Raw genomic sequence first — 12,991 nt, forward strand, 5'->3', positions numbered from 1 at the left:
AAGAATACAGGCATTTACCCTCTAGTCGTTCAAATTCAGAAATACTTTATTAATCCCAAAGGGAAATTAAATGTTGATGTAACTCATTAACTCAAAGTCTTCTTGTCTGTTCCTTATAAATATTAATAAATGCTTAAATCCTCCAGTTCAGTCATCGCTCGCTAAAAAATTAGTTTCACTAACGCTGAAACGTTACACCAACACAGCATTTAGCATAACCTAATGCTAAATCACAGCATCAACATGATATTTAGCAGAAGCTAATGCTAATGTGCTAATTTCAATTAAAATGATCTCTGTTCTTCAATGACTACAACCCTCTATCACCAGTTAAATATACAGTTGAAGGTTATAAAATCTTTTGTTTTTTATTTTGCACGTCTTTTCTGTCCGATTTGGACAACATGAAACTTGATGTTTCATGTTGTCACATTCATGCCATTAAATGAACTGATGAAGCTTATCGTCCTGTTACTTCATAACGTTTTGTGTCAGGTAATAATTTGCATGCAGGAATAATATTTATCTGAACATTTTGGCAGCTTAAACTTTCTAAAGCAGGTACTTCTGAGATGACTGAACTTTCTCAGCTGGTTCTGGTTTTCTCTGCGAGAAAAGAAACCAAACCACCAGAAAGAGCCAGAAATTAATAAACTAACAGATTAAATGCCTGAAATCCCAGCAGCAGCAGCAGCAGCTCTGTTTGGGGCGCGGTGTTAAGGCTTCGTGTCCCATTGCGCGGCGCTCAGCCTGTCTGGTGTAAAGAGGCCGGACAGGAAGTGAAGCACAGCCTGGACCGGGCCGGCTGATTACCAGCTGATGAATGTGTGGCTGGAGGCTGCAGGAGGAACAGCAGCCGGCTGCAATCAGCATCAACCCGGCTCTGCCTGGGTGTCGGCCCACTGAGGCTAACGCTAACGCTAGCCTGGGCCGAGCAACTGCAGCTGCAACATGTGGGGAGAGAGAGAACATGTTGTCCTCCTGCTTCTGGTTTCTGGACAGAGTGGAGCCTTCATCACTGTATGGCAAGCTCATTTATCATATAACACCAGGGCGGAGAAGTCAGGAGTATTTGTTTTAAAGGGCCAGTAATGTGTTTTCTAGGCATATAGCGCCACCTTATAGCATAACTAAGTCACCGTGTCAACTTTCCATGTTATAAAAATGCTGTATATCAAATATGAGTTAAAAGAAATTTTACTTCCTAATTTAATGCCTTGAAATTGGGCTCTTTAAAAATGCCTGCTCTTCCTGAGATCCGCCTCCAGGAAGTCATCCCAACATGGCTCCTCTATTAACCCTTTAACATTTTTACCAGCGTTGCTCTGAGCAGCAGCTCCTATCATGACTTCAGCAGATCCATCAGCTGTTTGCTAATTGCTGCTAGCTAGTCTGAAGGAGCTGAGTGGGGGAAGAGCTATGCCTCGAAGGCGGAGCCAGGTCCAATCAGCTGAATGGTTGCCTTGGAGATGAAAGGATTTCATAAACGTGCATGCGAGAGTCAAAGCATCACTCCAGGGAGTAACATGATGGAAAGATAAAATTTAAAAAAAAACAACTCCTCACCATGATTTTCCTTCCACCAAACTTTAAACTTTTTGTTTCTTGTGTGGTAAGAGCAGATAGAGGCCAGGGTTCTTGAGTTTATTCCTGATTTTCTTCATCAAACATCTGTAATTGGAGGTTTTTCTGAGGCTCTTAGTTTAATATTTTGACTCCTCTAACAGAAGTATTGATTCTATTAAACTGTGTGAAGGTTTAGAAATTGATTTTTGCTTTTTCTCATCCTGAGTCGCTTCTTGTTTGACAATCCAGAAACTTTTCTGCGTTGCTGAATCAGCTGATATTTGCTGCTCTCTGAGTGCTGACAGATTTCTTCTGCTTTCTTGGCTTTCTGCCTTCAGTTTCTGATTAATTAAACACTTTGACACGTCGTGTAACTTATGGATCTATTTGTTTTTCTTAGTTAATGTAGATTTAATGGGTTGGTTCCAGTTCCCGGGTGAATTTCATGTCAAAGGCCTAATTATAATATATCTACTGAGTTGTATGTTTGAGTTTTTGGTTTGTCAGACGGATAAATCTTGTTTTCTGTCTGTTGTGACGACGGCTCATATTGTTGTTCAGTGATTACATGCAGACTCATTTGTTACCAACATCTTTCATTTTCACAGTTTTTACTGTTTCTGGGCTCAAACTGACATTCATATCCATTCCTCTCATTATTCAACATTTTTTCCTGTTCAGTTTTGTCTTTATGTCTCATTTTTCTTTTCATTTCTGGTTTTTAGTCCTGTAATGTTTTTTGCTTTCTTTCACTTTTCTTTTATTTAATCTTTTTATATTTCTGCTGCTTATTTCAGTTTTTGTTCCATTTCCTCTTCTCATCCTCTCATCCCAATTTTTTTCTTCAGTTTTCTTCTAAATGTCTCCTCCTCACTTTATTAGTTTTTTTCCCCTATTCTGCCTATTTTCTTTTTTCCTTAATTTTTGTCCTTCTATCCATTTCTTTCCATCTTTATTTGTGACAATCTTTCATCTTTTCTCCCTTGTCCTATGGCTTCTTCTAGCTTTCTTCCACTTGCTGCAGACTTTACTAAAGATGTATCTCAATCAACAAAAAAGGAAATCAATCAGAAAAAAAATCAAAAGGGCTGTTGTTGTAAATAAATCAAATATGTACAATTTATGTTTATATGCATATATTTTATTTATTTGGTAGAGACAATGCACATAAGTTGGCATTTCTGTAATTGCATAATAATTATCCAAAATGCTGTTTTTCTTTTGTTGTATCTGGATAATACTTAGTCTTGCTAAAAACAAACAAAATGACTAAACTACATAAACTCTGTCAATAAGTACAACAAAAATAATAATGAATTAAAGCTGCAGTCCTTGATCCAACAAGTTTTTCTCTCCACCGCTACATAAAATAACCAACAAACACTGATTATTTTCCCATTTATCCTGTCTTTAAGAATTTATAAAATATTACAGCTGCTAAAAATACTAAATTATTATGCATGAAAATGTCCCCAAAAAAATCCCTCAGTGAAACTTAAAACAAGTTTTTCTTGTTTTCAGCACAAAACCTCATTAATCTTCCCTTTCAACTGGAAACACTTCGCTCCCATCTGGGGATTCGGCTGTAAAGAAGCCAAAATGCCACGAACCGCTTCCTCTCTGCAGGGACAAGTGTGTGTCTCTGTGTGTGGGTGTGTGTGTGTGTGTGTGTGTGTGTGTGTGTGTGTGTCTTGGCAATAGCAGCTCTCTAATGGGCTGTGAAGGGCCGAGGAGGGATGGAGGTGTGCAGGCAGCCAGGTTGCCAGAGCGCAGGTTAAGCCACTAATTGGGAGCAAAGGGAGCCGGGTTGCCAGATTGTGATGGCCACCAGGAGGGGCCGTTTAAGGGGGACATCTGTTCCTGCTGGAGGACGGCCGCCGTCATGGCCGCCCTGCGCCCGGCTCTGCCTCCGATCCGGAGCTTCGGTCTGGAAACGCTTCAGAGTTTGTTTTGGCTCCTTGAGGACGTCGAGATTCAATCCTGCAGTTTTAAACTTCCTGTCAGGTTCTGCTCAGAGCTGTTTGCTACAGATCAGAGAGCGGATCCAGAGATGAACCTGGAAAATAATACGGAGCCCAAATATGAGATGAACAGAGAAATATCCTGACTGTTGTTCAGCAGCATTAAAAAGCACCAGCAGACTCTGGAATATTTAAAATAAACGTTAACACCCAGTGGACATCATTTAAATATTAAATGTTGTCAACAGAACTGACTTCAAGAGTCTGGGAAATATTAACTTTTAGAAAATCCCAGAAGTAGAAAATTATTGTACAACTAAATTTATTACAAGAAGATATTCTGTTTTAAATCTTAGACTGTTTCTCTAATAATAACTTCTAAATAAGAGGATGAATGTAAACGGCTACCTACAGAATAAAGATAGCAACTTTATTTAAAATGAAAGTTTAAAAAGCAGCAAACCAAACGAACGGGAAAATCGTATTTGGGAAAGCTAAACACGCTAAACGTTTTCACAGTTAGCTAAAGTGCTAAAGGAAGAATTAGCTCTGACATTAGCGCATTAGCCGGTTAGCAGAAGACACAGTTACCGCTTTAGCTTTTTCTATTTGTGAAAACTGTCAAACACCGAAGTCTATACTGTGATAAACTAAACTAAAAACCTGATCGATCAGTGGAATATTGATCGATAATCAGAGGCCGTTGTGAAGCGTATCAGAGCCTGATTGTCTCCGTACCCCGTGTGCATGTGTGTGTGTGTGTGTGTGTGTGTGTGTGTGTGTGTGTGTGTGTGTGTGTGTGTGTGTGTGTGTGTGTGTCTCAGGGTACGCCATCCTGCAGGCCATCATGGAGAAAGCCGGACTAGACGACTGGCAGGTCAGCGCCATCTGTGTGGAAAACTTCAACGATGCCAACTACCGGCGCCTGCTGGAGGACCTGGAGCGCCGCGAGGAGAAGAAGTTTGTCATCGACCTGGAGGCCGAGAGGCTGCAGAACATGCTGGAGCAGGTGATCAATCAACCAACCAATCAATCAATCAATCATAAAGCGCGTTTCAGCAACGCGGCAGTTTGTGGAAACATGAAAGCATTATAAACACGTCATACGGTCAACAGCAGTGAAAACTAACAACAGATGTTACATGTTGTTGAGTTCTATCGTTAAAGTGATCAATACAGATCAAATATCATGATCGATGTTTCAGTTATTATTGTTCAAAGGAATCTAAACGTGTGGAGGTTTTAGCCTGGATTTTAAGCTGCAGGATGAAACTTTTATTAAAAATATTTGGTCAAACTGTCCCCATGCTGTGACAGTTTGTTGTAAGAGGTCATCTGTCGACCTCTGCCTTCTCTGAGCTGCTGCAGCAATTAATGCGACTAAAAGATAAACGTGTGCACGAGTTCCTCACTCCTTCTAATCCTGAGATGCTGTTCAGGTGATGGAAGGCCGACTTTGTAACCGTCTCTATGTGACTCTGAAGGTTCAGAGTTCAGCTGGTTTTTACCCTCAGGCTGCAGCGTTGCCTTCAGGTCTGCAGGGATTTAATGCGTCGTCATGCCAACATCTTCAAAGAGTGTTTCCCTCCCAGTCAGACGGTACTGGGAGGACACTGTACCTGCTAATTAGACCAGTTTGAACCTGGGAAACGTCTGTTTTCATCTCCAGTGATGGTCGCTGGCAGCAGCTCATTCAGAAACCGCTCCTCCCTCCTCTTCCTCCTGCTCCTCTTCATCATGGCCGCCTCCGTCTCTCTGAGGGCCGGCTGCTTCTGCTGCCGACTCTCAGCTTAATCTGAAGTTTATTTATTTAGATTTTTACTAATTATGTTAAAACCAGAGCTGTAACGTTTTACTCTTTATTTGTGTTGCTGAACTCTCTCACTTCCACCAGTGAGTTGTTGATGAATGCTAATTGCTATTAGCATAACAAACTTTTCTTCCGAGGGATTTTATGTATTGATAAAACGTCCTGGTTTTGTAGAAACATAAAAGCTTTAAATGGCTGTTCAAAGTGAGACTTCGCTTATTAAACCGACTGAAGATGAAAACATGAACTAAAAAACTGCAGAAAACGTTTTCAAAAAATGTTTTTTTTTTTCATTCTGCTGCCTTTTATTTTTGAATTGAATTTCAGATTTTTGTTTTTTATTTTCATTCATAATTTGTTTCTTTAACTTTGAACCAGTTCTGTTTACATCCATAGGAGGATTTTATTAAAGGCTTTTTTTGTTTTCTGTGCAGGTCTGTGAAATATTTCATTGCAGTGGAAGAAATATTTCATTGGTTGCAGGAAAATAATCTAATGCATTTATAATTCCTGTAGCTTTCTTCTAAAGCACATCATCGGGTTTTATGTTTGATTTATTAGAGATTTTATGTTTCCCAAAAGCAACTTTTCAATAAAATGTTGTTTTCTAGATGTAAATAATGAGTTAAATGATCTTTTAGAAGCAGGAACATTGCTCACATTATATCCCCGTAACCAATATTACCGCATGTTTTCCTGCTTCAGTTTTCATCAGCTTTAAAATGCAGCCTGGATGGATGCATATGAGGGAGGTGAAAGGTTGACGGTTCAGTTTCCAAGGCAGAGCTCCTGATCCGGTTAATGACGAAGCCGCTGAGTCACTGCGGGACGTGGGTCAGCTTCCGGCACCTCATTAGCGTGGAGTCAGGGGTTCAGAGAGCAATCAACAGGAAACGCATCGTCACTGTGGTCCGGCCGAACATCAGCACCGGAAACCAGACAGATAAAGTCTGTTTTATCAGACAGAGACCTTCCTTTGAGCTTCATCTGACACCAGTTCAATTTAATCTGCTCTAACCCAACTCCAGTCCGTTTGTCTATAAAGTCCGGTTCGTTTCTTGGAGGTGTGAATGCTAATCGAGCTCTGGTCCTCCAAGCCTCGGTTTGGTAAACGACCGCTCCAAATGCAGGAAGTGGACTACAGGTTAGGGCATTCTGGGTAAATACAACCAAAACAAGCGTGTTAGTCTAGCGTTAGCAAGAGAAATGGCTCGTGGTCTTTAGAAAAAGACAAAAGAGAAATCTCAGTTGACCTCCTTTGTAAAGTAGCAAAGTCAAACAATAATTTGGGTTATTTAGCCTGTCATAACCCCGCCTCTCGCCCGGAGCATCCCTCCTGACCCCCCCCCTAGGGACAAGGGTGTTAGAAAATGGATGGATGGATGGATGGATGGATGGATGGATGGATGGATGGATGGATGGATGGATGGCCTGTCATAAGAGAAAAAAATCTCTTCTAATCTTTTTATTTCGTTTCTTTTTCTCTTTTCTTGTTCAACATTTTATCTTAAAACAAAGGAAGGGTCGTTTAAAAGGCAATCCAGACGTTTACCAATAGATCCACAGTGATGCCTGATGATGAGACACCACAGATCTCAGCCATTAAATGTGTTTTCATCCCAGATTGTGATGTCCTGCAATGCTGTCAGATTAACTCGGCTTTGTCTTCCTCAGATTGTGAGTGTCGGGAAACATGTGAAGGGTTACCACTACATCATGGCCAACCTGGTGAGTCGGTTGCCTCCATCTTGGTTTTCCTCTCCAGGTAGTGTGACGGCGTGGAGTCGTCTGTGAACGCCGTAACTCTCTTCCTCTGCAGGGATTTAAGGACATCAACCTGGAGCGCTTCATGCACGGGGGCGCCAACGTCACCGGCTTCCAGCTGGTCAACTTCAGCAACCCCATGGTCATCAAGCTGATGCAGCGCTGGAACAAACTGGACCAGAGGGAGTACCCGGGCTCCGACGCCCCGCCCAAGGTACCAGAACCAGAACTAGAACCACAACTGCAGTTCAAGAATGATTCAAAACTATTTATTTACACAGAGTGAAATTATTGCCATCATTTTCATGTCAGTGTAAACGTTGAGTTGGGGGGTGTGGCCAGTAGCAGGTTAATAGGATTTAAAGTGACAGAGACCCTGAAACAGCTCAGAATAGGGAGAACTGAGGAGTTTAAATCTCATTATTTCAGAATGATTTATTGCAGAGAATGTAATGAACATGCTTTGACTAGGCCATAGACTTATCCTAACCTGCTCTAGGAAGCATTATGGGTCAGGTTTAAAGATGAAATGTTTTAATTTCATTTTGAAGCTGAATGCTGATGTTTGCAAAATGGGTATGACTCGGCCGTTTGGAGATCTGAGGAGCGAACCCAGAGAGGAAGAGCCGTCTGCATGTCATCCTCTGCTGCTGCATGCAGCGATGTGACAGACTGACCCACTTCCTGTTCACCCGCACACGGTTCAGGCGCTGGGGCATCACGCCACGGCGGCTAGCAAACCTCCACCCTACAGCTCATCTCTGTGTCCAGCACAGATCTCTGCTTTAGTCGCAGGAGCAGCAGAGACGAGCTGAGTGTGTGTGTGGGTGTGTGATGTATTGGGCTGGGTGAAATTAAAAGTTTACACCAGTGTGATATTATCCACGGTGGTGTGTGTGTTGATGAATTGCTCTCTCTCTCCTGGAAATCCACTCAGCCTAAATGAGTGGACTCCCCACTGAGACTCTGCAGTTAGCCTGAAGCTAAGCTAAGCGACCGCTGCCTCCACCATCTTTACTCGCTCAGATACATAAAAACAGCAACGCTTCGGTAAAAGCTCTTCTTATCAGCAGGTAGAGACCTGATGAGATAAAATTTACTATTATTATTATTATTATTATTATTATTAAAGTTCTATAAATTTTCAAGGCATTTACGTTTCTGGATCTGAAGTAGGATTCCCACTCAGGCTGGAGTTTTTCCTCCATCTAGCCGTCAGTTATAAAGCCATTAGGCCCCGGGCCCTTTGGCCTCCTGTGGGAGGTCAAAGGGGACAAAAAACATGCATGTATTCAATCAATACCTTTTGTCTTGTTTTTTATTTCTCGCTTAAGTCCTGAAGAAATGTTTTTTTCTCTCCCAGTACTTTTTTTTTTTCACTTAATTGAATTGAATATTTTTACCCATTTACCGTGTAGGCCCAAAGACAAAATAATAATAATATTAATAATAATAATTATAATAATAATTGTACTGGGGTTTTTTTTGCTGATAAATGAGAAAAATGTATCTTCATTGTCCTTAAATATTTGGTAGAAAAACACAATTAGTCAAATTTTGCACATTATTATTTTTTTATGCTCAGCTTCAGAAAAAAAAATCCACAAGAAAAAAAGGGGACGTTTTAAAAATATTTTAATATAATTTTTTTTTCTTGCACATGATTATATTTTTAAGACTTTTTGGGTCTTCAAAAGAAAAATAAAAGGTTTCAAACTTCCTTACATAATCAGTCGGTGACCCGTCTGTTGTTGACTTTCTCAATGTGCTGCTTGTTGAGGTATTTACCTGCTTCATGTTGTCAGACAGGTTCCTCATCATGGCCGAGTTTCCTGATTTACGTTTCACTGGTTTTCCTTCATCGTCATTTTAAAACTGTTTTTTATTTTTATTCTAATTTTATCTGATATTAAACTCATTTCTTCTCTAAACGTGTCAGTGTCAAACAAACCGAAGCATTGTGCAGGTGTCGGGTTCAAAGAGAGGTTTGTTTTGCTAAAGGTATCATAGAAGCAGGTGCCAGGCTGTGATTGGTCGGGCAGCGGCAGGGGGCGGGGCTTAGAGCGCTCCGGAAGCCATAATGTTGCAGCGAACAGCAGGCTAATGAATGGGGTTCAACCCCGGCTGCAGGCAGAGTTAATAAACTCCCGCCAGCCGGGGTAATTAATGTCAGGCTGCTTCCCGGCTGGACAAAATGCTTCCCGTTACCCCCCCACCAACCCTCTATTACCCCTGAACCCCCAAAGCCAGGCTGCCGGTTCGTCATTCCCTCAATTACCTCTCTGCCCTGCCAGAGGTTAGTTTCAGGAGAATTTATGGTGCTTTAAGGAGAGCAACATTTTTACAGAGCAAATAATTAGAGGCAGTGGCGCGTCTTCAGGTCACAGATAAATGAGGGTAAATTGGTGAGTTTACACCGGGGCGGGGGCTCTGCTCTCGTCTTCCTCTCTGTTTCCAGGAAATAATGACCGCAGTCTCCTGCTCCCGTTACGTTGAAGAAACTCTGCACGTCCTCTGAAAACACCTGAACAGCAGAGCATTAAATCTGTTGGGCTAAATCAGAGTTTAATTGGGCTCATTCCTCAGACCGGGTCGGGTCTCCTCCCGGCTGCACTTACAAGAACTTTCATTTCATTCTGCCTGCTGAGTTTTACATCGTTTTTAAAGTGTTTTAGCACCTGACAGTCCGTAGACTCGCTTTGACTTGTTCCATCAACAGCTGCTGTGGTTCTTTCTCTGCTCTGAGTCAAACCAACCAAACCATTTGAGCAACCTGTTCCCCTCCTGGCCTGTGGGGGCGCTGCACCAAGAACCACTGAAGGAAACGACACAAAAACACTGAGAGCAACTACCTACTTCACCAAATGGAAACAGAAATGGAGGCATCAGATTTTAGCGGTTGTGTTCAATCTGGGTTCGGTTGAAGTGAACTCTGGCTCCAAAAGCAGGAAGTGGACTGCATTGCAGGGCATTCTGGGTAAATACAACCAAAACAAACGTGCCAGCCTAGCCATAACAGGAGAAATGATTCGCCTTTGGCTAAAGATAAATCTTTCAACCGCTAAAATCTGACGCCTCCATTTCTGTTTCCACTCGGTGAAGAAGGAAGTTGCTCTCGGTGTCTTCACAGGTTTTCATGTTGTTTCCTTCAGTGGTTCTTGGTGCAGCGCCCCCACAGGTCAGGAGGGGAACAAGTTGCTGAGAGAAAGACAGCCACACTAGCTGGAGATGGAACAGATGACGTTTTGTTCCAGTAGAACCGGGTCAGAAACAGACCCGGTTATCTGTTAATGCCTGCTCGTGTCTTGCAGTACACGTCTGCGCTGACGTATGACGGCGTGATGGTGATGGCCGAGGCCTTCAGGACGCTGCGCAGTCGAAAGGTGGACCTGTCCCGACGGGGGAACGCCGGGGACTGCCTGGCGAACCCCGCCGCCCCCTGGAACCAGGGCAAAGAAATGGAGCGCACCCTGAAACAGGCGAGAGAAACACGCCGGTGGACCTGGAGTTCATTTAGTCACCACCATGAACTGCTCCCATTTGGTCACCTTCTAACCATAAAACTTCTGTTTCAACTGGCTTTGATGTGACAAGCGCTACATAAATGTAAAGTGGAAGGAAAATAAAAACATGACTTTCAACATCTTTCACAGAAAAACATCCGATGAAAAGTTATACCCGTTTTAAAAATGAACATTTTGGTTGACATGCAAAATGCCTGGACACACTGTTCAAACGGCGTCGCAAAGAGATAAACTACAACTGAATAAATTAATCATAATCTAAAAAATGTGTTTATTTCAGGAAATCAGGATTATGATGGAGAGAAACTCCTTTCTTTATTTCTGTTTAGCTGCATGATGGCTGACATGATGATCTAGATTCACTGAAGATGTAAACATTATAAAACTAACATAAAGTCACAGATTTGGACAAATATCGACCTTATTTGATCTTTCTGAACCTAAAGAGGCTTAAAGTTTAAAGGTTTCAAACTTGAACATATTTTAAGTGACAGACCAACAGAAAGAGAAGGGAAGGAGAAATGAAGCAACAAATGTTTTAGTTTTTAAAGTGAAGACTCTAAAACAAAACGATGGCTTAGAATGGCCTAGTCAAAGTGCAGACCTAAATCTAGCTGGGAATCTGTTGCTTGTTGATGTTTACAGAAGGTCTCTGGGTGGAGCGTTAAGGAAAATCCCGTGTCGTTTTCCTTCAGCTTCACATTTTTTTACTGCTTTATTTGTTCTGTCACATAAAATCCCGGTAAGAAGAACCGACCGTGGGCCAGCTCTGTGGATGAGGCTCAGACAAATTGGTGAAGGTCTCGTTGGTTGGTTCCCCTCTGCGTGACGTCACTCTGTCTGTCTGTGTGCAGGTCCAGCTGCAGGGACTAACAGGTAATGTTGAGTTTAACGAGTTTGGTCAGAGGATCAACTACTCCATGGACGTGTTTGAGCTGAAGAATAACGGACCCAGAAGGGTAAGACATGAAGACGAGGACCAGGTCTCAGAGATGAACCACGTGAACTTAATTTGGGGCTTTTAGTTTGTTTTTTTTCCAGAGTGGAAGGATTACAGGATAGCAACTGTGATGGGTTTTAAAGCAACACTGCTGTGGGCTTTAACTAATTGGCTTCGATAAGTGATGCTGAAGGTTCTGCAGTATCTCTAAATGTCTTATAAAAATCTGTAGCTACTAAATCTTTCTGAATGTTTTAGCCGATGACGTCCCGTTATTTGTCCGACTCAGATCTCTTAGCATGTTCCTGTTGGAGTCCTGTGAAAATTTCCCAGACTTTCTGCAGTTGGGTCATTTATAACAATTTATCAAATAATTTTTCTACGACTTTCCAAATTTTAATTCCTTCCTGTCTTTTCAGGTCAGAGTGACCTGGAACATTAAATCCGGACATTTCCTGACTAAAACTGTGTAAACAACGTAATGAATCTCCAGCATTGACTGTTGTCAGGGCACAACCTGCTCAGAGAATATTAATGGGAGTGCAGAGTAATATTTGAGTCATTATGAGCACACTGAGTGGATGGCAGAAAATTTAAAATAAACCTCCAGTTGTTCCATTTTGGAAAGAAAACATTTAAAAAGCCTCATTAAAAGCTCCACATTAATGACATTCATTTAAATGATGAGTTGATGTGCACTTCTGACCTGAACTGTGGATAAAAAGTGTTTCCATTATATGGCAATAAGCACCTTCACAGGATGGGCTCAATGCGTGAGCAGCATGTAACCGCCTCATTGAACAGGATTAGTTCTGGTTCTGGTCCCGTGTCACTGCCAGTGGTTCTGTTGCACAGAATCTGGAATAATGGAGAAAGAGAAACACCACAGATCTCCACAACTTCAAATGCTCATCTAGATCATTGGAGGTTGGACACAGATGGCCGATCTGGGTCCAGATTGGTTCCCAGCTTCCCAGAATGCATTGCTGTGAACCGTTTAAAATCCAGCGTGCTCTCTGACCAGAGTCAGCCATAAAACTGAAAGCGTGAATGAAAGGTCTGTCCCAAAGAATCACTTTCAAACCGTACAGGAAGGAGTTTAATAACAGGCTTACGCCTGTGGAGGGCGCTATAAGCACATGTCCTGTCATTGATACATGGCGGGTATCAACCTGGATGAAGTTAGCGCTTTAGCATTAGCTTCCCCAAAATACTATGTTGGTGTAACAGTTTATTGTCAGTGGAACTGTTTATGGTTAGTGTATTACTGCTAGCATAGCTAATGTTTTAGCTAGCAGTGCCCACCTGTTCATTAAACCATGTCTGCTGTTTTGATATCAAGCCTGAATGACGGTTGATGTGCCAAATGCTATAGCGTGTGTGTACATATGTATATACATACTGTATATACATATGTGTTTTTGAC

General features: G+C 41.9%; 1 protein-coding gene across 2 annotated transcripts in view; it reads left to right on the plus strand.

The window, feature by feature from the left end:
- The window catches only part of LOC102224370 (glutamate receptor 4), a 92,246-nt gene that overhangs the window by 42,234 nt on the left and 37,021 nt on the right, over positions 1-12,991 (plus strand). For both annotated transcript variants that reach the window (XM_023341955.1, XM_023341954.1), the window contains 5 exons: positions 4,352-4,536; positions 7,012-7,065; positions 7,157-7,315; positions 10,413-10,580; positions 11,480-11,584. In XM_023341955.1, the coding sequence (XP_023197723.1) occupies positions 4,352-4,536; positions 7,012-7,065; positions 7,157-7,315; positions 10,413-10,580; positions 11,480-11,584 (671 nt within the window). The remainder of the gene's footprint in view (positions 1-4,351; positions 4,537-7,011; positions 7,066-7,156; positions 7,316-10,412; positions 10,581-11,479; positions 11,585-12,991) is intronic.

Source organism: Xiphophorus maculatus, chromosome 11 (assembly GCF_002775205.1).
Source record: "Xiphophorus maculatus strain JP 163 A chromosome 11, X_maculatus-5.0-male, whole genome shotgun sequence".
NCBI lineage: Eukaryota > Metazoa > Chordata > Actinopteri > Cyprinodontiformes > Poeciliidae > Xiphophorus > Xiphophorus maculatus.